A 26,416-nucleotide genomic window follows, 5' to 3' on the forward strand; every position below is an offset into this window, starting at 1 on the left:
AGGCTCTGAATACTTATGTAAATGTGATATTTTAGTTGTTCTTTTTTAATGCATTTGCAAACATTTATAAAAACCTGTTTTTTCTTTGTCATTATGGGGTATTATGTATAGATTGATGAGGGGAAAAAACGATTTAATCCATTTTAGAATAAGGCTGTAACGTAAGAAAATGTGGAAAAAATCTATAGGTCTGAATACATTTTGAATGCACTGTATATGCCCCCTTTATTTATCCTTTGGTTCTGACTACAGAGTGAATACTGTAAGAACGGCTCATGTTCTGAATTCTGTCACTGTACATTTCAAAGGTGCTGAACAAAGTGTTATTGACTACCTCCATCCTAGCTCGCTCATTAATGTCTTAATTGAAATTACGGATTGCCTCATCCGCTCGTCATCCTTTTATGCCATAGTTTGTACATCTCAGTTGTCAGTGGAAACCACATTTGTTTAACCATATCAGGTGTGTTTTTTTTAAGGCAGTAAATGAGGCTGAATTAACTGTTTTGCTGCCAGACAAGGCTTCGCTGATAGCCAGGTGTAGCAGTGGTAAGGATTCACTCCATGGTGCTGAAAAGAAAGCTCTGCTGTTGGGACAGCTTTATGTAGGCCCTAACAGTTTGTGGACACCGTCTGTCACCATTATAGTGAATTTAATGTATTGTTTAGTGTCGTGTAGTGGCTTTGCTGGCACTGAGTTGATGATCCCTGCTATAGAACATTAGGGGGGCGGGGCATTATAAAGGGGCGGCCCAGTCAATTTGAGTCAGCTTTTCTGGAAAGTCCTCTACTTGGAAGTCATCAGCTGCGCATTACTTGTGAAGCCAGCTGGGCCGCTTCCATAGCCCTGTCGCGCGGCAGAGAAGTAAACGGAGCACGTATGGAGCCAATCGAAACGCAGCGCAGGTCATAAGCGCAGTTCCGAGAAACCGAGTGGGCAAAATTGGCCCCTGCCACCGCCGCCGCTGAAATACAAAGCTATTCTTAGAATTAGATTCCTAGAACTTCCGTCAGCCCGCAAAACTGAATTTACAGGAGAGGCGTTTTCTCACCGTCTTTCTGTAGAATAAAACATAGAACAGTTGTGTCTGGCGAGTGGATCACTGCGTTGGACCTAGCCTATCTATCTCTGCCAAGGTTGACACTGACATATTTCCTTATCACCAAAAGAAGTTAAGATTTTTTATTTTTGGCAAAATATCAGAATAGTCTGAGTAATGAGAAACATTTTTTTTGTCGGATTATTGGCGCCATGACAGCATGAACTCAGCGACTGTTCCTACAAATTAAGAATCACTGGATCTGTTAAATAATTATATAGCCTATCACATTTTTTCAACTGGATTGAATTTCATTATGATTGTGTGTTCAAAGGTAAGTCAAATGTATTGTTGGAACAATTATTAGGCTAGGTAATAATGCGTTCTCCCTATATGCTCATTTTCATTTCACACTGATTTATGCTGAGAAAATGTAGCTTCAGTTTTGACATCAAAATTCAGTATTAGCAGAGATCGTATTCGTTGTATCAGACGGAGTGTAACAAAGCCAGAATAATTATTAAAGGGTTTATTATATATATGATTTTATATTCGAAGATGAAATTAGGCCTTTAATCGAAAAATGTCGGCACATTATGGCTGTATTTTTAGCTGAAACTTTGAATGTTATAATGGACCTTTTATCCAGAATGGAAGCGATTGCAGGTCAAGAATTCGGATTTGACCTTGTGACCTACATAGCCTTATATATCTCATGCTAGTAAACACATTTTGCCATGAGGCTGAGAGAAGATATTGCCGTTTTAGAGCTCAGGGATTCTTTAAAAGACAGGACAATGTAATTTTTTGATTGTTTAATTCTAACATTAGATTAATTAAAATATGTAATACTAATCTCCAAACATGTTTTGTTTTGTTTTATAACACTATTTAATGCTCCAGGGCAAATTTTGTTAGTATTTTGGCATGTTTGTTTTTCTAGATTTAGAACATAAAACAAAATGCATAAAGCAAACATTACCCCACAGGTTTAGCACAGCAAATACTTCAATTCTTTAAGCATATGTTGCAGAAAAGTGATACAAATATTTATTTCAGAATATATATAAAGAAATATTGACTCCATCAGTAACAGAGTAACAAGCCACTGATGGAGTTGACAGATACAGACATATTTTTGCATATGTAAATGTAAAAGTTCACTACAAACATTTGTAAAATATGGAAAATGATTCATTTGAAAATCCCCAATTAAAACCTTTCTATCAGCTCTTTCAACAAAAATCTGATGGAAATGTATTGCACGACATGTAATGAGGACATACCTAAGGGATCCTTATGGTATGGCTGACCCTGCTCATTCATGATTTAGGATTTTAGACAAATCTGACAAAGTTGACCAAATCTCTGGACATCTTTTAGGAATCCCAGTTTTGGGAGAAATATTCTTTAAAGTCAAAGAGGACCATTGAAAAAAACTACATAAGATCGTTTTTCAATTATTAATATCCATTATAGGCAGTTTTTACAATTCAAAAACACTTTTTGGATAGTTTGAAAATGGGATTCTTTGCTCCGGAGTAGAGCATTTCCAGGTATAGAGGCAACATAAATAATATGGAAAGTATTTGGAAAATTCCCCATAAATATACATTTTAAGCTCAAATAATGCAACAAAATATTTTGTTCTCAAGAATAGAAATAAGTTTTCCCTGCCAGACAAGGATTGTCCCAACTTTCAAGAATCTCTGAGCGAATTTCCCGCTATTCTATGCATTTTGCCATGAGGCTGAGAGAAAATGGTTTAGTGTTAAAGCTAATTTCCTGTCATTCTAAACATATCTTTCATATGAGGTGTCCATGTGCTATCTGGGGGGCCAGACCTCCAGGGGAGGGGATAGCTGACAAGTATTTTTCTCTGCTCTGCTGACTAGTATTTTTCTCCACTCACACAGGAGTACTAAAGGCCTAGTGTACTAATTTTGTCCACTAATATTTTTATTTAGATATATCATGGGGTGTTGCAGCACCCTCACCACCCGTACTTCCCCCGGCTATGATGGTTGATACTAAAAGTAGGAAAGAATCTTCATTAGGCTACAGATTCCTGACACATTTACATACATAACATTTGCCACATTTTATGTAATGGCAGCATCAGTGCCTTCGTGCACCCTGTCTGACCGTTTAACAAAGTGCCTCCTATGGGTTCATATCAGTGGAGGCTGCTGAGGGAGGACGCCTCATAATAATGGCTGGAACGGAGCGAATGGCAGGGAATCAAACACATAGAAACCATATGTTTGATGTATTTGATACAATTCCACTGATTCCACTCAAGACATTACCATGAGCCCGTCCTCCCCAATTAAGGTGCCACCAATATCCTGTGGTTCATATATCCCCATTTGCCAAGTCTTGAAATACTGTTTTTGTAGTCTGATATTCACTGATTTTCATCAGTCATGATTTTCTCTGGGTGTCCGCCAGCTCATGCTTTTTATTTCCAGAAACATCAAACACAAAGCAAGCTACATGAGCAATCTCTCCCCCTCCCACCACATATCTTATTTGCCAACATTGTGGGGTGGAATTCACAACCATTTTGCCATGCCTATGACATATGTTTCTGTCTCCATTAGTAACTATTGTGTTATAGCCTATCCTATCCATGCACTAAATGGACAATCCTTTCCTCACCTCAGGGCTCTGTTGCCAGGGCCACCTTTGGATATGATTGTCAGGACGATGAGCAGCATGCAGCAGGATCATGGTGAGAGAGGAGGGTCATGTCAGAATCCAGCGGCCCCTCTCTACGACTCTACAGAGGACCTCTGCTGCATAACCAACACCTTCCAGTACCTACAGAACTCAGGTACGCCTGCTAAATCAAATCAAATCCAATTTTATTGGTCACATACACGTGTTTAGCAGATGTTATTGCGGGTGTAGCAAAATGCTTGTGTTTCTAGCTCCGACAGTGCAGTAATATCTAACAAGTAATATCTAAAAATGTTACAACATATTCCCAATACACACATCTATGTAGAATAATGTAATTAAGAATATATAAATATATGGACGAGCAATGTCAGAGCGGCATAGACTAAGATACAGTAGAATAGTATAGAATACAGTATATTCATATGAGATGAGTAATGCAAGATATGTAAACATTATTAAAGTTAGTAGTGTTCCGTTTCTTAAAGTGGCCAGTGATTTCAAGTCTATATATATAGGCAGCAGCCTCTATGTGCTAGTGATGGCTATTTAACAGTCTGATGGCCTTGAGATAGAAGCTGTTTTTCAGTCTCTTAACACACCGGGTAAATTGGGTGGGTTATTTACCGATGGACTATGTACAGCTGCAGCGATCGGTTAGCTGCTCAGATAGCAGATGTTTAAAGTTGGTGAGGGAGATAAAAGTCTCCAACTTCAACAATTTTTGCAATTCGTTCCAGTCACAGGCAGCAGAGAACTGGAAGGAAAGGTGGCCAAATGAGTTGTTGGCTTTAGGGATGATCAGTGAGATACACCTGCTGGAGCGCGTGCTACGGGTGGGTGTTGCCATCGTGACCAGTGAACTGAGATAAGGCGGAGCTTTACCTAGGATAGACTTGTAGATGACCTGGAGCCAGTGGGTCTGGCGACGAATATGTATCGAGGGCCAGCCGACTAGAGCATACAGGTCGCAGTGGTGGGTGGTATAAGGTGCTTTAGTAACAAAGCGGATGGCACTGTGATAAACTGCATCCAGTTTGCCGAGTAGAGTATTGGAAGCCATTTTGTAGATGACGTCGCCGAAGTCGAGGATCGGTAGGATAGTCAGTTTTACGAGGGTAAGTTTGGCGGCATGAGTGAAGGAGGCTTTGTTGTGAAATAGAAAGCCGATTCTAGATTTGATTTTGGATTGGAGATGTTTGATATGAGTCTGGAAGGAGAGTTTACAGTCTAGCCAGACACCTAGGTACTTATAGATGTCCACATATTCTAGGTCGGAACCATCCAGGGTGGTGATGCTAGTCGGGCGTGCGGGTGCAGGCAGCGAACGGTTGAAAAGCATGCATTTGGTTTTAAGAGCAGTTGGAGGCCACGGAAGGAGTGTTGTATGGCATTGAAGCTCGTTTGGAGGTTAGATAGCACAGTGTCCAAGGAAGGGACAGAAGTATACAGAATGGTGTTGTCTGCGTAGAGTTGGATCAGGGAATCTCCCGCAGCAAGAGCAATATCATTGATATATACAGAGAAAAGAGTCGGCCCGAGAATTGAACCCTGTGGCACCCCCATAGAGACTGCCAGAGGACCGGACAACATGCCCTCCGATTTGACACACTGAACTCTGTCTGCAAAGTAGTTGGAGAGCCAGGCAAGGCAGTCATTAGAAAAACCGAGGCTACTGAGTCTGCCGATAAGAATATGGTGATTGACAGAGTCTAAAACCTTGGCCAGGTCGATGAAGACGGCTGCACAGTACTGTCTTTTATCGATGGCAGTTATGATATCGTTTAGTACCTTTAGCGTGGCTGAGGTGCACCAGTGACCGGCTCGGAAACCAGATTGCACAGCGGAGAAGGTACGGTGGGATTCGAGATGGTCAGTGATCTGTTTGTTGACTTGGCTTTTGAAGACCTTAGATAGGCAGGGCAGGATGGATATAGGTCTGTAACAGTTTGGGTCCAGGGTGTCTCCCCCTTTTAATAGGGGGATGACCGCGGCAGCTTTCCAGTTCTTGGGGATCTCAGACGATATGAAAGAGAGGTTGAACAGGCTGGTATTAGGGGTTGCGACAATGGCGGCGGATAGTTTCAGAAATAGAGGGTCCAGATTGTCAAGCCCAGCTGATTTGTACGGGTCCAGGTTTTGCAGCTCTTTCAGAACATCTGCTATCTGGATTTGGGTAAAGCAGAAGCTGGGGATGCTTGGGCGAGTAGCTGCGGGGGGTATGGGGGGGGGTGGAGCTGTTGGCCGAGGTTGGAGTAGCCAGGAGGAAGGCATGGCCAGCCGTTGAGAAATGCTTGATTGTGTTACCTAGCCTCAGTGCAGTGGGTTTCTGGGAGGAGGTGCTCTTGTTCGCCATGGACTTTACAGTGTCCCAGAACTTTTTGGAGTTAGAGCTACAGGATGCAAATTTCTGCTTGAAAAAGTACCCCCTGCCATGCCCTCTAGTGCGCTACCTTCAGGACATACCCCTTCCAGGTATGATGTATGATGGTCATCTGGCAACCATCCCTGCCCAAGGAAGGGCACACAGCAGCTCTAGCGTCCTCCCATTGAGGGCCAGAGGTTATTACCTGACTGCGTGTATTGGTTCCTGACTTCCCTGAACAGTTGTATGTCGCGGGGACTTTTCGATGCTATTGCATTCCGCCACATAATGTTTTTATGCTGGTCGAGGGCAGTCAGGTCTGGAGTGAACCAGGGGCTATATTTGTTCTTAGTTATACATTTTTTTGAACAGAGCATGCTTATCTAAGATGGTGAGGAAGTTACATTTAAAGAATGACCAGGCATCCTCAACTGACGGGATGAGGTCAATATCTTTCCAGGATAAGATGAAAATAAAACCTAATATAACTCAAACGGAAAGCATTTGCATTTTTGCGCAGTCCAGGCAGTGCTGAGAGGGATAGTTTGGCCTGCTATTTGTTCTGGTTCTGGTTGGATGTCTTGGGGAACTGGTCGATTAGAAAGGCCTGCTCGCAGAAGTGTTTTAGGGAGCGTTTGACAGTGATTTGGGGTGGTCGTTTGACTGCGGACCCGTAGCGGATACAGGCAATGAGGCAGTGATCGCTGAGATCATGATTGAAGACAGCAGAGGTGTATTTGGAGGGCCAGTTGGTCAGGATAACGTCTATGAGGGTGCCCTTGTTTACAGATTTAGGGTTGTACCTGGTGGGTTCCTTGATGATTTGTGTGAGATTGAGGGCATCTAGCTTAGATTGTAGGACTGCCGGGGTGTTAAGCATATCCCAGGTTAGGTCACCTAACAGAACAAACTCTGAAGCTAGATGGGGAGGCGATCAATTCACAAATGGTGTCCAGGGCACAGCTGGGAGCTGAGGGGGGTCGGTAGCAGGCGGCAACAGTGAGAGACTTATTTCTGGAGAGATTAATTTTTTTAAATTAGTAGTTCGAACTGTTTGGGTATGGACCTGGAAAGTATGACATTACTTTGTGTGTGTGTGTGTGTGTCAGTGTTAAAGTCTGTGTAGATGCTGTAAGATGATTTACAACACAGTAGTCATGTGTAGTAACACATGGGTCTGTTTCTGGCCCCAGGTTGGTACTGGGGGTCTATTTCAGCCAGTGAGGCCCGAGACGCTCTCCTGAAGATGTCAGCGGGAACCTTCCTGGTACGCGATAGCAGCCACCCCCTCTACATGCTGACCCTGTCAGTGAAGACGGCCTTTGGCCCCACCAATGTACGCATTGAGTACATCGGGGGTCGGTTCCGGCTGGACTCCAGCTCTCCAGGCCCCCCTCACTTGCTGTCCTTCCCTGATGTCTGCAGCCTTGTACAGCATTACGTGGAGGACCCTTCTCAACCTAAAGCCAAACCCAGGTCGCCCAAGCCCGCAGTGAAGGGCAATGCAGTACTGCTCAAGCTGCTGCGTCCCCTACCCCAGGCCTTCCCCTCCCTCCAGCACCTTACCCGCCTCACCATCAACCACCACACTGACTGTCCGTACCAGCTGCCCCTGCCATGCCCACTAGTGCGCTACCTTCAGGACTACCCCTTCCAGGTATGACGTATGATGGTCATCTGGCAACAATCCCTGCCCAAGGAAGGGCACACAGCAGCTCTAGCATCCTCCCATTGAGGGCCAGAGGTTATTACCTTTTGCTTATAGGGTCAGAAATGGCCTCAGCTCAGCCGGACAGTGGCACCATGGGAAGCAAAGTGCAGTGTTGTCTGGGAAGAGTAGAACTATACACATCTCACTGGCCCTTGGGCTTCTCATACAGACACACATGAACCAGACTCCTAAAATGAAATTTCTATAAACATTTATACTGTTTACGTTAATATTTTGTCAAGGATTTTATAAGAATTACATTATATGGATTATTTGTCAATTAATGCAAATAAATATATTTTATAGTAACAATTGTAATAAAAGATGTCTCTTGTTCATCTTGTCTAACCCATAATCTATTCTAAACCATCATTAACAGACTTATAGAAGGTAGCAGTAAACTGAAAAGGGGAGTAATTACTCTACCAGGAATTATAGTGTAATAATAAAACCAACACCTTGCTGCGGTACGCCCTATTATCTTTCACAGATGGAAGGATGCTGATGAAAATGAAACACAACAGGTTTCATAAAACACTTACATGGCAAAATGATTAGTATTGAGCGCATTGCTGGGAGCATTTCCACGGACACATTATGCCTGAGGTGGTTTCCATTAAGTGGATTTAAGCTATGCTTAGAACATCTCTTATCAGGATTAGAGCCAGAGCCATGGTTATTAATACACCAACAGAGGATGGTGTGTACTCACTCACACGTACAAACAGAAGCGCATACAAACACACACACAGACGCACATGAACAGTAACCTGCACGGGCACACACACACACAAAGCATTGTGAAGCATTAGAGACAGGCTGACTATTTTGTCAACTTTACGTGCCGCGTTCATCCAGTTATCAAGTCGGAAATTTGAGTTTCATAGTTCCGACTACTAGCACATGAATCCGGCATAAGTCTATTTTGTGACAACAAAAAACACACATATTGCAGTCTAGACAATGGGGCACGGGCACCCCTGGCGTAGGTTCTGAACTGTGTGGTTTCAGTCCGTTTCTACGGAGAGAGAGGAAACCCTGACTGTACCCAATCATTTCTGTCCGACTCTTTCCCATCAAAGCTTTTTCTACCACCAGCCCTCCTCCCTCTTCCTTGTTGGTCTGTTTCCCCTATGTAAAGCTAGCCACAATAAGGCTGAGCCACAATAGTGGAATATGCGGTTCGCCTTCAAAATAAAAATCTCTAATTGAAAGTAATACAAATGGATACAAATTGTGGAATCATGCCATCTTTGGGCCAGATAAGGCAAAAGAAAGTTGGAATTATGTTATATAAATTCAACAAAAAAACAGAAATTAGTTAATTTGACAAAAAAAACACATATCAGTTGAAATCGCACTGTGGATGTATTCCGCTTCAGAATTGGGGATATAGTTACATTTCACTGTAGACTTACCAATGTTGTATCAGTCTACTCAGTGACAACCACAGAACACAACTGTGAAGAGTTCAAACCAATATTAGTGTCGAAGCTCATAATTGCGGGACTCTGAAACCACTGTGAAATGAGCCACGTTAATCTTACCAGTCAACCTACTATGTGTATTGGACATTCATATTGCACTGTACAGCCTTACCTATAGATTGTGGATCACTGAAATGTGGTATCAATCTACTCAGTGACAGTACAGTGCAATATGAAAGTCTAATATGCATAGTAGGTTGACTAGTAAGCGTAGTGTGGCTGACTGGGGAGGTGATTTCCCACATTGCAATATGAATGTTCAATACGTACATGTGCTGAATAGTGAGGTGAATTCCCACAGCTAAAGTCCCACAATAAGTGCTACAACGCTAATATTTGTAAAAAAAAAAACTCTTCACAGTTGTGTTTTTTGTTGGTGTCATTGAGTGGGCTGATACCCAATTTCGTGAATAGGTAAGGCTGTATAGTAAAATGTACAGTGCCTTGCGAAAGTATTCGGCCCCCTTGAACTTTGCGACCTTTTGCCACATTTCAGGCTTCAAACATAATGATATAAAACTGTATTTTTTTGTGCTCTTGTTCTCCATGGACTTTACAGTGTCCCAAAACGTTTTGGAGTTAGAGCTACAGGATGCAAATTTCTGCTTGAAAAAGCAATGCAACATGATTTCAACTAATTTGTTGTTGTCAAATTAACTATTGTCTTTTGTTGAATTTATATAACATTCCAAACTTGTTTAGCATGATCTAGTCCAAATATGGCATGATTCCAATATTTGTATCCATTTGTATCACTTTCAATGAGGGACTTTTATTTTAAATGCAACCTGCAAATTCCACTATTGTGGATAATCCTTATTGTGGCTAGTTCACATAGGTGTCTGTTTCAGTGCACCCCCTCAAATAAGGTTGGGACAGAGCTAGCAAGTCAAGCCTGAGGCCGAGACATTATCCAGAAAACAACAATCTAGCTACATATTGGTCAGGTATGGCTAATTATCTAACCAACATAACTCATTAACCAATATTGCAGTAATATAACCGCATTAAAAGCTAGCTAGTTAATCCGGTATCGCTATATACATGTATTTTCCTCTAGCTGCAATATTGCCAGCTAGCAAGTTAGCCACCCCATCACTTCCGCCTCTAATGGCTTGCTAGGTTAACGTTAGCAAATCAGTTATTTTTGATTACCTGATTCAAATAGTTAGTTCTGTTGTTTACGTGGTATTCGTGCCCTGTACTATCAGATATGGTCCGCAGGAATTATTCATCACACATTTGTTGACCAGCTAGCTATACCTAGTTAACGTTAGCTAAACTAGCACAATACAAAATTTAAGTTGCTAACTAACTATCCTAGCCAAGTTAGCTAGCTGGGTATGTTTTTTTGTTAAAAAAAAAAAAATTCACCTTTATTTAACCAGGTAGGATAGTTGAGAACAAGTTCTCATTTACAACTGCGACCTGGCCAAGATAAAGCATAGCAGTGTGAACAGACAACACAGAGTTACACATGGAGTAAACAATAAACAAGTCAATAACACCATTTGTTGGTTGTCTAGCTGAATTCATCATCATATTGTGGCTAATCAAACTAACGTTAACTTCTTCAAAGTTGTTTACTAGTCAGGGGGTAGATAGCTAGCTACGAACGTTATGTTCTGGCTAAATTTAAATAATATTCTATGACTGAAATGTTAACTAAGTGGTTTCATGACAAGACACAACTATGGCTTGGTTTCAGGATTCACAAATCTTGCAGGAGAGTTTTCCCAATCATATGAATTAATCAATGATTTAAAAAAAAAAAAGTATCTTATTTTGAAGTGAGAGAGCTAGGCTTTTAACAAGGATTTATTTTCGAAGGACAGTTCCACCATTTGCTACATCTAACAACAAATCCTAATTATCAACTGCATGACTCTCAGATCCTGTTCCTGGAGATCTACTGTCCTGTAGGTGTTCATTCCAACCCTCATCTAGCGCACCTGATTCTAATAATTAGCAGGTTGATAAGCTGAATCAGGTTAGTTTACAATTGGGGTTGGGGTGAAAACCTACGGGAGGTTAGCTCTCCAGGAACAGGGTTGGAGACACCTGAACTACGTAATCTGTGGCCCATGCAGGACTTGACATCTGTTGTCAGTACCATCCATGCTCCAACTCTTTGACCTGCAATGTATTTATGCCCGTCTCTCAATGTTCTCTATCATTTGTCCAGTCATGGCAGCCATCCGAAAGAAGCTGGTCATAGTGGGAGATGGCGCATGTGGGAAGACGTGTCTGCTCATCGTCTTCAGTAAAGACCAGTTCCCCGAGGTCTACGTGCCCACTGTCTTCGAGAACTATGTCGCTGACATTGAGGTCGACAGCAAACAGGTGAAAAGTCCCCTCCCTTTTGTTTTTTCAACCTGTAGGACAATCAACAGAATTCACATCTGCCAACACTGCCATTGCCTCCTCCCAATTTGCATCCTCCCTCAAGGCTTGCATACATTGCCAATAGTGGCAGACAGTGTTGGCAGATAGTCATTTGATTTCTCAATGCAGTGTAATGATGTGATGTTGCTGACTCCATCAATAATGAAATGTTAGGTTGGCCATTCGGCATCATGCCTTTTCAAGTAGGTCACGCACACTGTATCAGCTGTAACTGGTAAGTTGGGCACAGTTGGCTGATGTCTCTTGAAATCCTATGGCAGGTTGAGTTGGCACTATGGGATACAGCAGGCCAGGAGGACTATGATAGGCTCCGCCCCCTATCTTACCCAGATACAGATGTCATCCTCATGTGCTTCTCCATCGATAGCCCTGACAGTTTGGGTGAGTATTTAATGCCGCAACACACCGATCCAGTTGAACTCGAAAGTTTACATACACCTTAGCCAAATGCATTTAAACTCAGTTTTTCACAATTCCTGACATTTAGTCCTAGTAAAAATTCCCTGTCTTACGTCAGTTAAGATCCCCACTTTATTTTAAGAATGTGAAATGTCAGAATAATAGTAGAGAATTATTTCTTTCAGCTTTTATTTCTTTCATCACATTCCCAGTGGGTCAGAAGTTTACATACACTCAATTAGTATTTGGTAACATTGCCTTTAAATTGTTTAATTTGGGTCAAATGTTTCGAGTAGCCTTCCACAAGCTTCCCACAATAAGTTGGGTGAATTTTGGCCCATTCCTCCTGACAGAGCTGGTGTAACTGAATCTGGTTTCTAGGCCTCCTTGCTCGCACATGCTTTTTCAGTTCTGCCCACACATTTTCAATAGGATTGAGGTCAGGGCTTTGATGGCCACTCCAATACCTTGACTTTGTTGTCCTTAAGCCATTTTGCCACAACTGTGGAAGTATGTTTGGGGTCATTGTCCATTTGGAAGACCCATTTGCGACCAAGCTTTAACTTCCTGACTGATGTCTTGAGATGTTGCTTCAATATATCCACACGATATCCCTCATAATGCCATCTATTTTGTGAAGAGCACCAGACCCTCCTGCAGCAAAGCACCCCCACAACATGATGCTTCCACCCCTGTGCTTCACGGTTGGGATGGTGTTCTTCGGCTTGCAAGCCTCCCCCTTTTTCCTCCAAACATAACGATGGCCAAACAGTTCTATTTTTGTTTCATCAGACCAGAGAACATAGCTCAAAAGTACAATCTCTGTCCCCATGTGCAGTTGCAAACTGTAGTCTGGCTTTTTTATGGCGGTTTTGGAGCAATGGCTTCTTCCTTGCTGAGCGGCCTTTCAGCTTATGTCAATATAGGACTCGTTTTACTGTGGATATAGATACTTTTGTACCTGCTTCCTCCAGCATCCTCACAAGGTCCTTTGCTGTTGTTCTGGGATTGATTTGCACTTTTCACTCCAAAAGTACGTTCATCTCTAGGAGACAGAGCCCTTCCTGAGCGGTATGACGGCTGCGTGGTCCCATGGTGTGTATACTTGCGTACTATTGTTTGTACAGATGACTGTGGTACCTTCAGGCATTTGGAAATTGCTCCCAAGGATGAACCAGACTTGTGGAGGTCCACAATGTTTTTGAGATCTTGGCTGCTTTCTTTGGATTTTTCCATGATGTTAAGCAAAGAGGCACTGAGTTTGAAGGTAGGCCTTGAAATACATCCACAGGTACACCTCCAAATGACTCAAATTATGTAAATTAGCCTATCAGTAGCTTCTAAAGCCATGACAATTTTCTGGAATTTTCCAAGCTGTTTAAAGGCAGTCAACTAAGTGTATGTAAACTTCTGACCCACTGGAATTGTGAGATTATTTCACTGTCTAAACAATTGTTGGAAAAAATTACTTATCATGCACAAAGTAGATGTCCTAACCGACTTGCCAAAACTATAGTTTGTTAACAAGAAATGTGTGGAGTGGTTGAAAAACAAGTTTTAATGACTCCAACCTAAGTGTATGTTAACTTCGGACTTCAACTGTATATACACATGCATGCAGATTCTGTTTTGTGACACGGGCCCTTGTTTTGGTGACAGAGCTTTGACAGACTTGTAAGGCACACTTGCACACACAATAAGAGGAATTGTACCTGGACAGCCTTGATTAGTATTCTCTTGATTTCTGCCCTTCTCTCCCGTGTAGAAAACATCCCAGAGAAATGGACTCCAGAGGTCAAACACTTCTGCCCTAACGTTCCCATCATCCTAGTGGGCAACAAAAAGGACCTGCGTAACGACGAGCACACCCGCAGAGAGCTAGCCAAGATGAAGCAGGTACAGTCAGTTACACACACACTAAAGTTGTCATCAGGCTTGAAAATTCAAATCCAGTCTGACCTATCCCGAGTCTGAAAAACAGCCAGACTTCTAGAAAACAGTTGCGCCTTTACCCAGACCATGTTGCCATTGTGCATAACAGCAAATTTCACCTGTAGGTTATATTGACTGTTGAGAACAATTCTACGAAAAGAAGACAAACTCACCTTAGTTGTGTAGGGCTGGGATCATCAAATAGATTCAGCTGCTAGCCTATCTTTTCTTGAGCGGATGGTCAGGGGGCCGGAACATAATTTCAAATAATTTGTTGCTTAACTGAACAAAAATATGACTAAAGCATAATAATTTCAAACCTTGCTTGCATTTGTATACAATCACATATACACTATATATTCAAAAGTATGTGGACACCCATTTAAATTAGTGGATTCGATCATTTCAGTCACACCCATTGCTGACAGGTGTATAAAATCGAGCACACAGGCATGCAATCTCCATAGATAAACATTGGCAGTATAATGACCTTACTGAAGAGATCAGTGACTTTCAACATGGCACTGTCATGGGATGCCACCTTTCCAACAAGTCAGTTTGTCAAATTTCTGCCCTGCTAGAGCTGCCCCGTTCAACAAGTGCTGTTATTGTTAAGTGGAATTGTCTAAGAGCAACAACGGCTCAACTGAAGTGGTAGGCCACACAAGCTCACAGAACGGCAAAACCGTGTGCTGAAGCACGTAAAAGTCTGCTGTCCTCGGTTGCAACACTAACTACCGAGTTAAACTGCCTCTGGAAGCATCGTCCGCAAAATAACTGTTGTGAGCTTCATGAAATGGGTTTTCAAGCCTAAGATCTCCAAGCGTCTGCTGGAGTGATGCAAAGTTTGCTGCCATTAAACTCTGGAGCAGTGGAAACTGATTCTCTGAAGTGACGAATCACGCTTCACCATCTGGCAGTCCGACGGACGAATCTAGATTTGGCGGATGCCAGGTGAACGCTACCTGCCAGAATGCATTGTGCCAACAAAAAGTTTTTGTGGAGGAGGAATAATAGTCTGGGGCTGTTTTTCATGGCTCAGGCTAGGCCCCTTAGTTCCAGTGAAGGGAAATTGTAACGCTACAACATACGATTACATTTTAGACTATTCTGTGCTTCCAGCTTTGTGGCAAGTTTGGGGAAGGCCCTTTCCTGTTTTGCATGACAATGCCCCGTGCACAAAGCAAGGTCCATACAGAGCCCTGTCCTCAACCCCATCGAACACCTTTTGGATGAATTTGAAAAGCAGACTGTTTGAAGCTGGTGTACAAAACCGAAAGTAAGAAGCAAAAAAAACTTCTGATCAGGAAGCATAGAAGTAGCACACACAGAACAGATCTATCACTTCTTAGACTCACATTTCTATATGAATATGGTCAGGTCGCCCAAAAGGATACATGTAGCTTTAAGTTTAAAATAGGACTTAAGTCAGAATTAACAAATTAAGGACATTTTAGAAAATTTATTATTTTACTACCTTTTTTGGGGGGACATTGGGGTCCTGATAATGTAGGAAAACAACACACACACGCCTAATTCTCCCCCACCCACAACAGGAGCCTGTGAAGCCAGAGGAGGGACGTGACATGGCGAACCGGATCAGTGCCTTCGGTTACATGGAGTGCTCTGCAAAGACCAAGGATGGCGTGAGGGAAGTGTTTGAGATGGCCACCAGGGCGGCGCTACAGGCCCGGCGGGGGAAGCCAAGAAATAAATGCCTCCTACTGTAAAGAGAGGCATGAGGGACTCTGCCTCCTACTGGGGGCAAGGCAGAAGAGATTAGATCTATTCCCCCTCTGCCCCACAAGACTGTGCTCCCCATTTTCTACTAAAGGTGTAATGCTTTTAATTTGTCTTAAAGTGAGTCATGTTTTTGTCAGTATTCAATGATGGGGTTATGGAAAAGCTTTTTTTTTGTACATGAGTGAATCTGCCACATCAACACTTCCTTTGAACTTGTACTGCCATGCAACCTATTGTTGTCATACCTGCCAATTAAGTGCTTGAGCCCCGCCCACTGAACTGAGGAATGTCTCATAGCCAATCAGGGTGGGGTACCCATACACTGATCCAAAGGCTTGATATTTTGGTGTTATGCACATACAGGCATAACATTTTTTAAATAAATGTGCTTCATATAAAGCCCTATGTGCATCTATTCATATGCGCACACAGAAATGTCTGTAATAAATACCTTGACAGTGGAAATAAATGTATGTTTGTAAGAAGCTAAATTGAGACACTGTATTGTAGCGAATTCAGGGGGGGTGGTGGGGGGGGGTGGACTCGAACCTCAGGAGACTGACCTTACATGGGCACCATCCTATTTCTGACACCAATGTAGCCTGGATCCAGCGACTCAAGGCAACACCATGATGTCTGAGCATCTTGAAAAAGGTGGCTATGTATTGGTTTAAGGTCACCACAGTATCATTGTGTCGCAAGAACAATGAGTTCTGCTTACATTATCTGCCCATACTAAGTTAAGCACAGAGGGTGGACAATTTAACGCACATTTTATTTAACATTATGTAACACTCATTCATAAGCAGTATACAATCAAATGCCTTACATGCTTAAATATCCCTTCTAAAGTCTTTGGTATTATTGCTAAACTTGTTCAATAATGTGCAAATGTATTTGTCTTATGTAACATATTGTTCTGCACTTTTCTTAGATTGACCACATTATCTAAATTCCTGAGGGGTCTGTCAAAGAGCTAAGGGACTATTTGGTGAGGTGACAAGACAATGGATCTCAAATGATTGTTCTGCAAGGATTGGAGAGCTGATGACGAGGCTCGTTCAGTTCAAAGCGTTAAACATCATTGGTGTTTCTTGGCCGGGGCGCGAGAGCGGGCGATGACGACTGGAATCACAGCCATGACGATTAGCCCCACAGCCACTAGGGGGCGGTAGAAGATCCAGCCAGAGGCGATGGTGAGCAGGGAGAGGGAGCAGGAAATACACAGGGCGAAGAGCTTCAGCCCCACGCTGATCAGCTCTCGAAGAATAGGGATCCAATCCACTGAATAACAAAATACACGAGTTAAGAGACACTGACATGCATGCAGAGCAGTTAATTTGAGTGGAACGTAACCACATGGTCTATGCTTAGGAAAAGTAAAATGAGGTATTGGAGTTAACCAATACTGTGTGTTACCCAGTGTATGGATGATGCGGATCATCAAACTAATGCCAAGGAACATGAGTAACCAGCCTCCAGCCCTGAGAGCCCAGGTCAGCATAGCATTGTTATTATGCTCCCTCTCAAACACTTCCTACAAACAAAACCAACAGGGATGTGTTCAAGGCACCATAGAAAAATCAAGACATGGTTCAGAGTAGGTACATTTCAGTGATGGATGAATAGAGGATATTGTCAGAAGTAATCAGGAAAAGTCACATCCTTCAACAAAAAAAACCACCATCTCACCTCAGCAGTGAGCTCCTCCAGATAAATGATCTCCAATGTGTCTCCTGATTTGGTCCTAAAGGGCTTCAGGGTGTCATAACTCTGCATGGCCACAACACTGACCTGTGGGACACCAGGCTCTCAGATCAGTTACAGTACTCCAGTTAGCAATCAGTTGATGACAAGAGTTGTTCCACTGACAGCTCATTTGAAGAGGATTATGGACTTATATAGTATATACAATGACATAAGGGGTACATGGGGGCAGCATTTAGTACACAGTGACATAAGGGGTACATGGGGGCAGCATTTAGTACACAGTGATTGATGCTAAATAATGACTGATAACAGAGAGTTGAAAATAACTTCTCTATTGTGAGATGGAAATTTCACAAGTTGACAACAGCAATCTACAAGCTGACCAACCTGAGATCAGTATAAAGCGCCTGAGCTCTATGTACTCACTGTCTGGGCTGGCCCAGGGTAGGTCCCCTCCCCACTGAGTCCTGCATAGGAGAAGCTCACACGCACATCTCCCACCTAAACAAGCAAACAAAATCACCAAAGTTTTGAATAGAATGGATACAAGTGAATAGAATGGATATGAGTGTCATGAGCCTGTGCATACCAGCCTTTATGTGAAAAGTTATAAGTTTATGAAGGTGAGTTATTGTGTGAAAAACTGTAGGTTTGTGTTGGTGAGTCTGTAAAAAGCTATGCATTTGTGTATGCAAGTCATTGTAAAAAGCTCTGAAAAGATCTGATTTGGCATTTTGTCATGAGTGTGGGGGGGGGGGGGGGGGGAAATATCCGAATTGGGCTGCCTGTTTAAACGCAGCCATTGTGTTGAGAGTGACACTCACCTCTGGTCTGCGGGGGTGTTGGGTGTGGTAGAAGTAGTCCTCATCAACCGTGAGAAAGGAGTCAGAATCAGGGGCAGGGAGACCCTTCAGACTCAATGTCTGGAAGTTCTCAATCTGATCCACCAATCCTCAGGCGACAATAAAACAAATTAATCAATTACCCAATCATTAAGAATATCACTGGGATACAATTCAAAAAGGTTGTTAGACAAGCAATGGAGCTGCTAGCCTGTGTTCTGTAGATACCTTTGGAGAGCGAGAAAGGTCCAACCTGAACATCAGAAGCCACCACTGTTACACTCTCCACTGCCATGGCACTGTTAAAAAAATAAACAATTTAATTTAAAAAAATTCACCAGCATGTCAGGTAGAGATGACCAAATACCTCTGTACCAGTTCATCAACATAATACCGGCTGTAGTTGTGACTGAGTGAGACAGAAAGAATGAGACAGAGGACAAAATAATTGGAGTACCTCGGGTTGATGTGACCAATCTCTTTATCAAAGTTCCTGCTGTTGATAAGCTCTGCCTTCCACTCTGAATCTGAAGAAAGAGTTAGGATAAATTTGAAACATGTGTCGTGTTTATAGTACTTCCCTTATTATAGTACTTCACTGTGTGGTACACACAGGAGGTTGGTGGTACCTTAATTGGAGGACGGGCTCATGGGTAATGGCTGGTTTCCATGTGTTTGATGCCATTTCATGCACGCCGTTCCAGCCATTATTATGAGCCATCTTTCACTGGTCTGTACTTACTGTAGTTGTACGTAGTCTCAGTCTTGGACTCTCCATCCTCGTCATAGTCTCTGAGGAATGGTCAACTAGCAGGTTACAAATTCAAATATACACATCTAACACATGTAGCTGCCAAAACCCAACCCCGGTATTAATTCTGAATGAGTACGAGCTATGGATTCCTTTAAAAAATATATATAAACATTTATTTATTTTAAAATCGTCTGTTAAGTAGTGAGTGAACGAACAAAAGAACAAAAAAAATAAGATGTGCCTGAAAACCAGTTCAGCAAAGACAAAATGAGTGTTTACAGGCATACTAATAATTCAATATTAAACTGATTACGGCAATAGGCAGAGTATGGCAGTCATGTAAACACCTTACTCTGCGTCAGGTCATAACTGAAGTAAGCATATGCTGATTAAAGCACCTGGATTTCTAAGTAATCTTTTAAATGATTAGGAAATGTGAACCCCAAGAGTATATTTGACCTGTGCATGTGCACCAGACTAACGAGCCTCCCGCTCTTTTGCGCAAGTGAAGTGAGTTTCGGAAAATCTGAAAGTACAGTGCAGTTGGGAAGTATTCAAGTATTCAAGATATTAAATTGTTTCCCCCCCTTCTCAAATATACACACAATACCCCATAATGACAAAACAAAAACAGGTTCATAATTTTTAGCAAATGTATTAAAAATGTCAAACTGAAATATCACATTTATTGTGTTCTTGGTCACCTCCCTGACTAAGGCCCTTCTCCCCTGATTGATCAGTTTGGCTGGGCAGCCAGTTCCAGGAATTGTGTTGATGGTTCCAAACTTCTTCCTACTAAGAATTATGGAGGCCACTCTGTTCTTGGGGACCTTCAATGCTGCAGACATTTTTTGGTACCCTTCCCCAGATCTGTGCCTTGACACAATCCTGTCGTCTCGGAGCGCTACGGACAATTCCTTTGACCTCATGGCTTGATTTTTGCTGACATTTACTGTCAACTGTGGGACCTACATAAGCAGGTGTGTGCCTTTCCAAAATCATGTCCAATCAATTGAATTTACCCCAGGTTGTCTCCAATCAAGTTGTAGAAACATCTCAAGGACGATCAATGGAAACAAGGATGCACTGGAGCTCAATTTCAAGTAGTAAAGGGTCTGAAAACATATAAATAAGGTATGTTTATTTTTAAACATTTGCAAAAAATTCTAAAAACCTGTTTTCACTTTGTCATTATGGGGTATTGTATGTAGATCAAACATTTTTTATTTAATCAATTTTAGAATAAGGCTGTAACATAATAAGTGGTCTGAACACATATGCATCTTCAAAAATAGTTCACATACAAACTCTATATGTCCGAACTCAGAATCTAACAGGCTTCACAATAATAATGGTCGCTGTGTGATTGCCGATTTTCGGCATTTATCAAAGTCCCAGCAGGTAGCTTGATTTCAACTGTGTCCATGTTAACAGGATTATTAGGGAAATTGTTCCTTGCAAAGCATGTAAAGGTTTTAAATCAAATTATTACCTTTAATCTGAATATTGACAATAATCAAATTATTGTGTGCATGTAAACATACCCAGTGAAGGTTGGTAAAAAGAGATCAGTCAGTAACAGGTAACTGATGAGGAGTGACTGAATGACTGACTGATCCCTAAAGATTGGAAAGCTGCCGCAGTCATCCCCCTCATCAAAGGGGGAGACACTCTAGACCCAAACTGATAGAGGCCTATATCTATCCTACCCTGCCTTTCTAAGGTCTTCGAAAGCCAAGTTAAACAGATCACCGACCATTTCGAATTCCACCGTACCATCTCCGCTAAGCAATCTGGTTTCCGAGCTGGTCACGGGTGCACCTCAGCCACGCTCAAGGTCCTAAACGATATCATAACCGCCATCGATAAAATACAATACTGCACAGCCATATTTGTCGACCTGGCCAATGCTTTCGACTCTGTCAATCACCACATTCTTATTGGCAGACTCGACAGCCTTGGTTTCTCAAATGACTGCCTCACCTGGTCCACCAACTACTTCCCAGACAGAGTTCAGTGTGTCAAATCAGAGGGCCTGTTGTCCGGACCTCTGGCAATCTATGGGGGTGCCACAGGGTTCAATTCTCGGTCTACTCTTTTCTCTGTATACATCAATGATGTCGCTCTTGCTGCTGGTGATTCTCTGATCCACCTCTATGCAGACGACACCATTCTGTATACCTCTGGCCCTTCTTTGGACACTGTTAACAAACCTCCAGATGAGCTTCAATGCCATAACTCTCCTTCCGTGGCCTCCAACTGCTCTTAAAATGCAAGTAAAACTAAATGCATGCTCTTCAACCGATTGCTGCCCGCACCTGCCCACCAGACTAGCATCACTAATCTGGACGGTTCTGACTTTGTAGTTGTCCACATATTCTAGGTGTCTGGTTAGACTGTAAACTCTCCTTTTGTACTCACATTAAGCATCGCAAATCCAAAATTAAATCTAAAAGAAATCCGCTTCCCATTTCGCAACAAAGCCTGCTTCACTCATGCTGCCAAACATAGCCTCGTAAAACTGACCATCCTGCCGATCCTTGACTTTGGCGATGTCATTTACAAAATATCCTCCAACACTCTACTCGTCAAATTGGATGCAGTCTATCACAGTGCCATTCGTTTAGTCACGAAAGCCCGATATACTACCCACCACTGCGACCTGTATGATCTCGCCCTCGCTTCATATTTGTCGCCAAACCCACTGGCTCCAGGTCATCTATAAGTCTTTGCTAGGTAAAGCACCGCCTTATCTCAGCTCACCATAGCAGCACCCACCCGTAGTACGTGCTCCAGCAGGTATATTTCACTAGTCACCCCCAAAGCCAATTCCTCCTTTGGCCACATTTCCTTCCAGTTCTCTGCTGCCAATGACTGGAACAAATTGCAAAAATCACTGAAGCTGGAGACTCATATCTCCCTCACGAACTTTAAGCATCAGCTGTCAGAGTAGCGTACAGATCATTGTACCTATACATAGCCCATCTGTAAATTGCCCACACAACTACCTCATCCCCATATTGTTATTTATTTATATTTGCGCCTTTGCACCCCAGTATCTCTACTTGCACATCTATCACTCCAGTATTTAATTGCTAAATTGTAATTATTTTGCCACTCAGCCTATTTATTGCCTTACCTCCCTAATCTTACTTCATTTGCATACACTGTATATAGTCTTTTCTATTGTGTTATTGACTGTACGTTGGTTTATTCCATGTGTAACTCTACGTTGTTTTGTGTTGCACTGCTTTGCTTTATCTTGGCCAGGTCACAGTTGTAAATGAGAACTTGTTCTCAACTGGCCTGCCTGGTTAAATAAAGGTGAAATAAATTAATAAAATAAATAATTTATGATTGTGTGCACAAGGTTACATTATCATAGTCCTGTCCACCAGTTAGTCCAACCCTACATAGTGCCTTCAGAAAGTATTCCCCTTGACTTTTTCCACACTTTGTGGAAATTGAGATTGTGTCACAGACCTACACAAAATAACCCATAATGTCAAAGTGGAATTATGTTTTTATACATTTTCACAAATTAAAGAAACTGAAATGTCTTGAGTAAATAAGTGTTCAACCCCTTTGTTATGGCAAGCCTAAATAAGTTGAGTAAAAATATGCTTAACAACTCACATAATAAGTTGCATGGACTCACTGTGTGCAATAATAGTGTTTAACATGATATTTGAATGACTACCTCACCGCTGTACTCCACACATAAAATGAACTGTAAAGTCCTTCAGTCGTGCAGTGAATTTCTAACAAATTCAATCAAAGACCAGGGAGGTTTTCCAATGCCTCGCAAAGAAGGGCACCTATTGGTTGATGGGTAAAAATGAAAAAGCAGACATTGAATATCCCTTTGAGCATGGGGAGGTTATTAACTACATTGGGTGTTTTGATTCACCATCAACAGTCACTACAAAGATACAGGTGTCCTTCCTAACTCAGTTGCCGGAGAGGAAGGAAACCACTCAGGGATTTCACCATAACTCCAATGGTGACTTTAAAACAGTTAGAGTTGAATGGCTGTGATAGGGGAAAACTGTGGATGGATCAATAACATTGTAGTTACTCCACAATACTAACCTTAATGACAGAGTGAAAAGTAAGCCTGTACAGTATAAAAGTATTACAAAACATGCATCCTGTTTGCAATAAGACACTAAAGTAAAACTGCAAAGAATGTGGCAAAGAAATGAACTTGAAATCCTGAATACAAAGGGTTATGTTTGGAGCAAATCCAACATCACTGAGTTCCACTCTTCATATTTTCAAGCATGGTGCTAGCTGCATCATGTTATGGGTCTGCTTGTAATAGGAAAGGGATTTTTTTAGGATAAACATAAAATGGAACAGAGCTAAGCACAGGCAAAATCCTAAAGGAAAACCTGGTTCAGTCTGCTTTCCAACAGACACTGAGAGACAAATTCGCCTTTCAGCAGGACAATAACCTAAAACACCAAGCCAAATATACACTGGAGTTGCTTACCAAGTCGACATGGAATGTTACTGAATGTCTTAGTTAAAGTTGCCCAAAAAATATAGCAATACAAATAAAATTGCCTTCAAACGCTATAGCGAGACTTGAAAATGGCTAACTTGACAGAGCTTGAATTTTTTTAAAGCATAATGTGCAAATATTGTACAATCCAGTTGTCAAAACTCTTATTATAGACTTACTCAAAGACTCACCGCTACAATCACTGCCAAAGGTGATTCTAACATGTATTAATTCAGGGATGTAAATGAGATATTACATTTTTAATACATTTGCCAACATTTCTAAAATTATGTTTTCACTTTGTCATTAGGGAAAGTTGTCTAGTCAGTTGTACAACCGAATGCCTTCAACTGAAATGTGTCTTCCGCATTTAACCCAACCCCCTCAATCAGAGAGGTGCGGGGGGCTGCCATAATCAACATCCACATCTTTGGCGCCCGGGGAACAGTGGGTTAACTGCCTTGCTCTGGGGCAGAACGACAGATTTTTACCTTGTCAGCTCGAGGATTCGATCCAGCAACCTTTTGGTTACTGGCCCAAGGCTCTAACCACTAGGCTACCTGCCTACACAATGGGGTATGATGTGTAGATGCGTGCATGTTTTTATTTATTTAATCCATTTTGAATTCAGGCTGTAACACAACCTAATGTGGAATAAGTCAATGGGGTATGAATCATTTCTGGATGCACTGTACCTACCAGATCATAAGACCCTGACTCACCTGCTCTCGCTGTACTCCACCCACTGGTACATCTCCACCTGTCTCTTCAGCTTCACCGCCTGCACCACCACTCTGTAGTTTGGGTCATGGAGAGGCTAGAGAGGGGAGGAGGACGTGATAACAGATTAAGATCAGGGATCATATCCACAGTGACTCAGAGTTGGAGTGCTGATCTTTTAGATCATAATAAATAAGAATATATGGACAGATCCTAGATCAGCAGCACATACTCTGGAATGCTTTGTGGATGTAGGCCCAGTTAAAGACATGACAGATCAGAAAGAGGCTTAAGGGAACACTTCTGTAAAGCATTTGAGAAGTAGGAGAACTGAATAGTAAGTAGTAGGCCTATATTGGTTTATTATTACCCAAGAGTAACAGCAGCGCTCAGTTGAAACAGCACCTTTTATAGAATTTGGGCCTGGTGATGAGACTGGTAAGGGGAATAGTAATGCATAGTGGTAAGTATTGTAGGCCTATACCTGTAAGGTGCGCAGTGGGCCTGTCAGGTGAACCAGATGGTTGTTGTTATGGTCCAGTGGGCTGGAGTACAGGTGCAGGGACACTACCTGAGAGAGACCCTCATCCAGGGAGGTAGCCGTTCTCAGGGCCCTTCCCTGTGTGGGAAACCAACTGTTGGACTACTGGAGGCCTATACCTGCCAAATAGCCTATTATACACACACTGCACACAACTCAAATAAATGGTTTATTTGAAATGTGCCACCCCATGTAATTGTCATATTCCAGACATCTTTCGTTTCAATTATGCAATATTATAGAAATGTCCACTGACATAGACACTTAAACTGTGCTGCTACACACACTGTTTGAAACTACTCGCCTCATTGGTGAAGAGGACGTAAAAGGAGAGGGCGAACAGTACAACACCAGTAACTGTTCCGCCTGCGGTTTCACTCAGACGCTCCACGAAGCCGGGCTTGGAACGGCTGGTTGTCCGCGTGTGCTGGTCATGTTCTGCCGCTAACTGTGAGAAGGACAGAAGAAATATGCAGGGCCCGGTTTCCCAAAAGCATTTTAAATATGCACTATGCAGAAATCGCTCCGCCATTTCCTGGTTGCTAACGTTCCAATAATTCGCCTAATTTCAGTTTATGTGAAGAAACAAGCAAGTTTAGAGAATCATTATACCATCCAAACCGCGGACATTTTCCATAATCAAAAATATTTTATTTTCAACTGTCGTGAATTGTCCTGAACCGTCCTGAACCGCCTGTCCATCACTACTCACTTTTAGGGCTGTGTAGCTGGATGAAAATGAATATCAGAATGACTGATAAAATGCACGAAATTGCACTGATAAATGGCAAGGCTGGCTATGGTAAGGTTAATAAAGAAATAAAACTTACTGTTGGAGCCGACATTGTCCACGCCCAACCGTGTATCAGCAAAGAGATGAAGTTAAAGAAGTTTGCAGTTCGCTATTTACGTCCTTGATTCAAAATAGACTTGCAAGCATTAGCTGCCCGCGGATACTCAATTGGTCAAGCAAGAGACCTCAACACAATAAAGCAATAACTTGAAATACGCGTTTCGTGAAGTAAAATGACATTTGCCGTATTTTCTTGGGGATGCTGGGAAATGAAGGCATGCTGTCATGATGGCCCCGCCCAATCTGTCCGCTTGAGATAAGCATTTTTTTGTACGGAGGTCTATGAGAGAATGTCGATTAGAAGTTTCATAATGTTTAAGCTTTTACAAATGTACTGATAAAAGTGGATCCCCGCGGGAATTCTGGCAACGTTGAGAAAAACGACTTAGTTGTTGTGCCTGTTGTCAGTGGTGGAAAAAGTACCCAATTTTCATACTTGAGTAAAAGTAAAGACACCATAATAGAAAATGACTCAAGTAAAGGTGAAAGTCACCCAGTAAATACTACTTGAGTGAAAGTCTGAAAGTATTTGGTTTTAAATATACTTAAAGAAAGTAAATGTAATTGCTAAAAGTATAAATCATTTCAAATTTCTATGTTAAGCAAGCCAGGTGTCACAAATTTCTTGTTATTTTTTTGTAATTTACTGATAGCCAGGGGCACACTCCAACACCCAGACATCATTTACAAATGAAGCATGTGTGTTTAGTGAGTCCGCCAGATC

General features: G+C 42.1%; 3 protein-coding genes across 3 annotated transcripts; 2 read left to right on the plus strand and 1 right to left on the minus strand.

The window, feature by feature from the left end:
* Positions 1 to 818: 818 nt before the first annotated feature.
* LOC115143653 (cytokine-inducible SH2-containing protein-like) lies at positions 819 to 8,134 on the plus strand. The gene is made up of 3 exons (XM_029684129.2): positions 819 to 1,374; positions 3,707 to 3,876; positions 7,281 to 8,134. The coding sequence occupies exons 2-3, from the start codon at positions 3,735 to 3,737 to the stop codon at positions 7,748 to 7,750; spliced, it is 612 nt and encodes a 203-aa protein (XP_029539989.1). The 5' UTR covers positions 819 to 1,374; positions 3,707 to 3,734; the 3' UTR covers positions 7,751 to 8,134.
* A 1,989-nt stretch (positions 8,135 to 10,123) lies between these two features.
* LOC115142895 (transforming protein RhoA-like) lies at positions 10,124 to 16,256 on the plus strand. Its single transcript, XM_029682720.2, has 5 exons — positions 10,124 to 10,232; positions 11,471 to 11,628; positions 11,952 to 12,072; positions 13,856 to 13,986; positions 15,579 to 16,256. Exons 2-5 carry the CDS (start codon positions 11,473 to 11,475, stop codon positions 15,750 to 15,752), a joined length of 582 nt encoding a protein of 193 aa, XP_029538580.1. The 5' UTR covers positions 10,124 to 10,232; positions 11,471 to 11,472; the 3' UTR covers positions 15,753 to 16,256.
* Positions 16,257 to 16,521: 265 nt separating this feature from the next.
* Positions 16,522 to 25,906, minus strand: LOC115142894 (transmembrane protein 43). The gene is made up of 12 exons (XM_029682719.2): positions 25,670 to 25,906; positions 25,144 to 25,287; positions 24,783 to 24,917; positions 24,301 to 24,395; positions 19,060 to 19,109; positions 18,775 to 18,844; positions 18,546 to 18,616; positions 18,300 to 18,427; positions 17,902 to 17,976; positions 17,458 to 17,559; positions 17,185 to 17,302; positions 16,522 to 17,049 (listed from the first exon to the last, which is right to left on the minus strand). The coding sequence occupies exons 1-12, from the start codon at positions 25,682 to 25,684 to the stop codon at positions 16,847 to 16,849; spliced, it is 1,206 nt and encodes a 401-aa protein (XP_029538579.1). The 5' UTR covers positions 25,685 to 25,906; the 3' UTR covers positions 16,522 to 16,846.
* Positions 25,907 to 26,416: the final 510 nt, after the last annotated feature.

The sequence above is a fragment of the Oncorhynchus nerka genome, linkage group LG15 (assembly GCF_034236695.1).
Source record: "Oncorhynchus nerka isolate Pitt River linkage group LG15, Oner_Uvic_2.0, whole genome shotgun sequence".
Lineage (NCBI taxonomy): Eukaryota > Metazoa > Chordata > Actinopteri > Salmoniformes > Salmonidae > Oncorhynchus > Oncorhynchus nerka.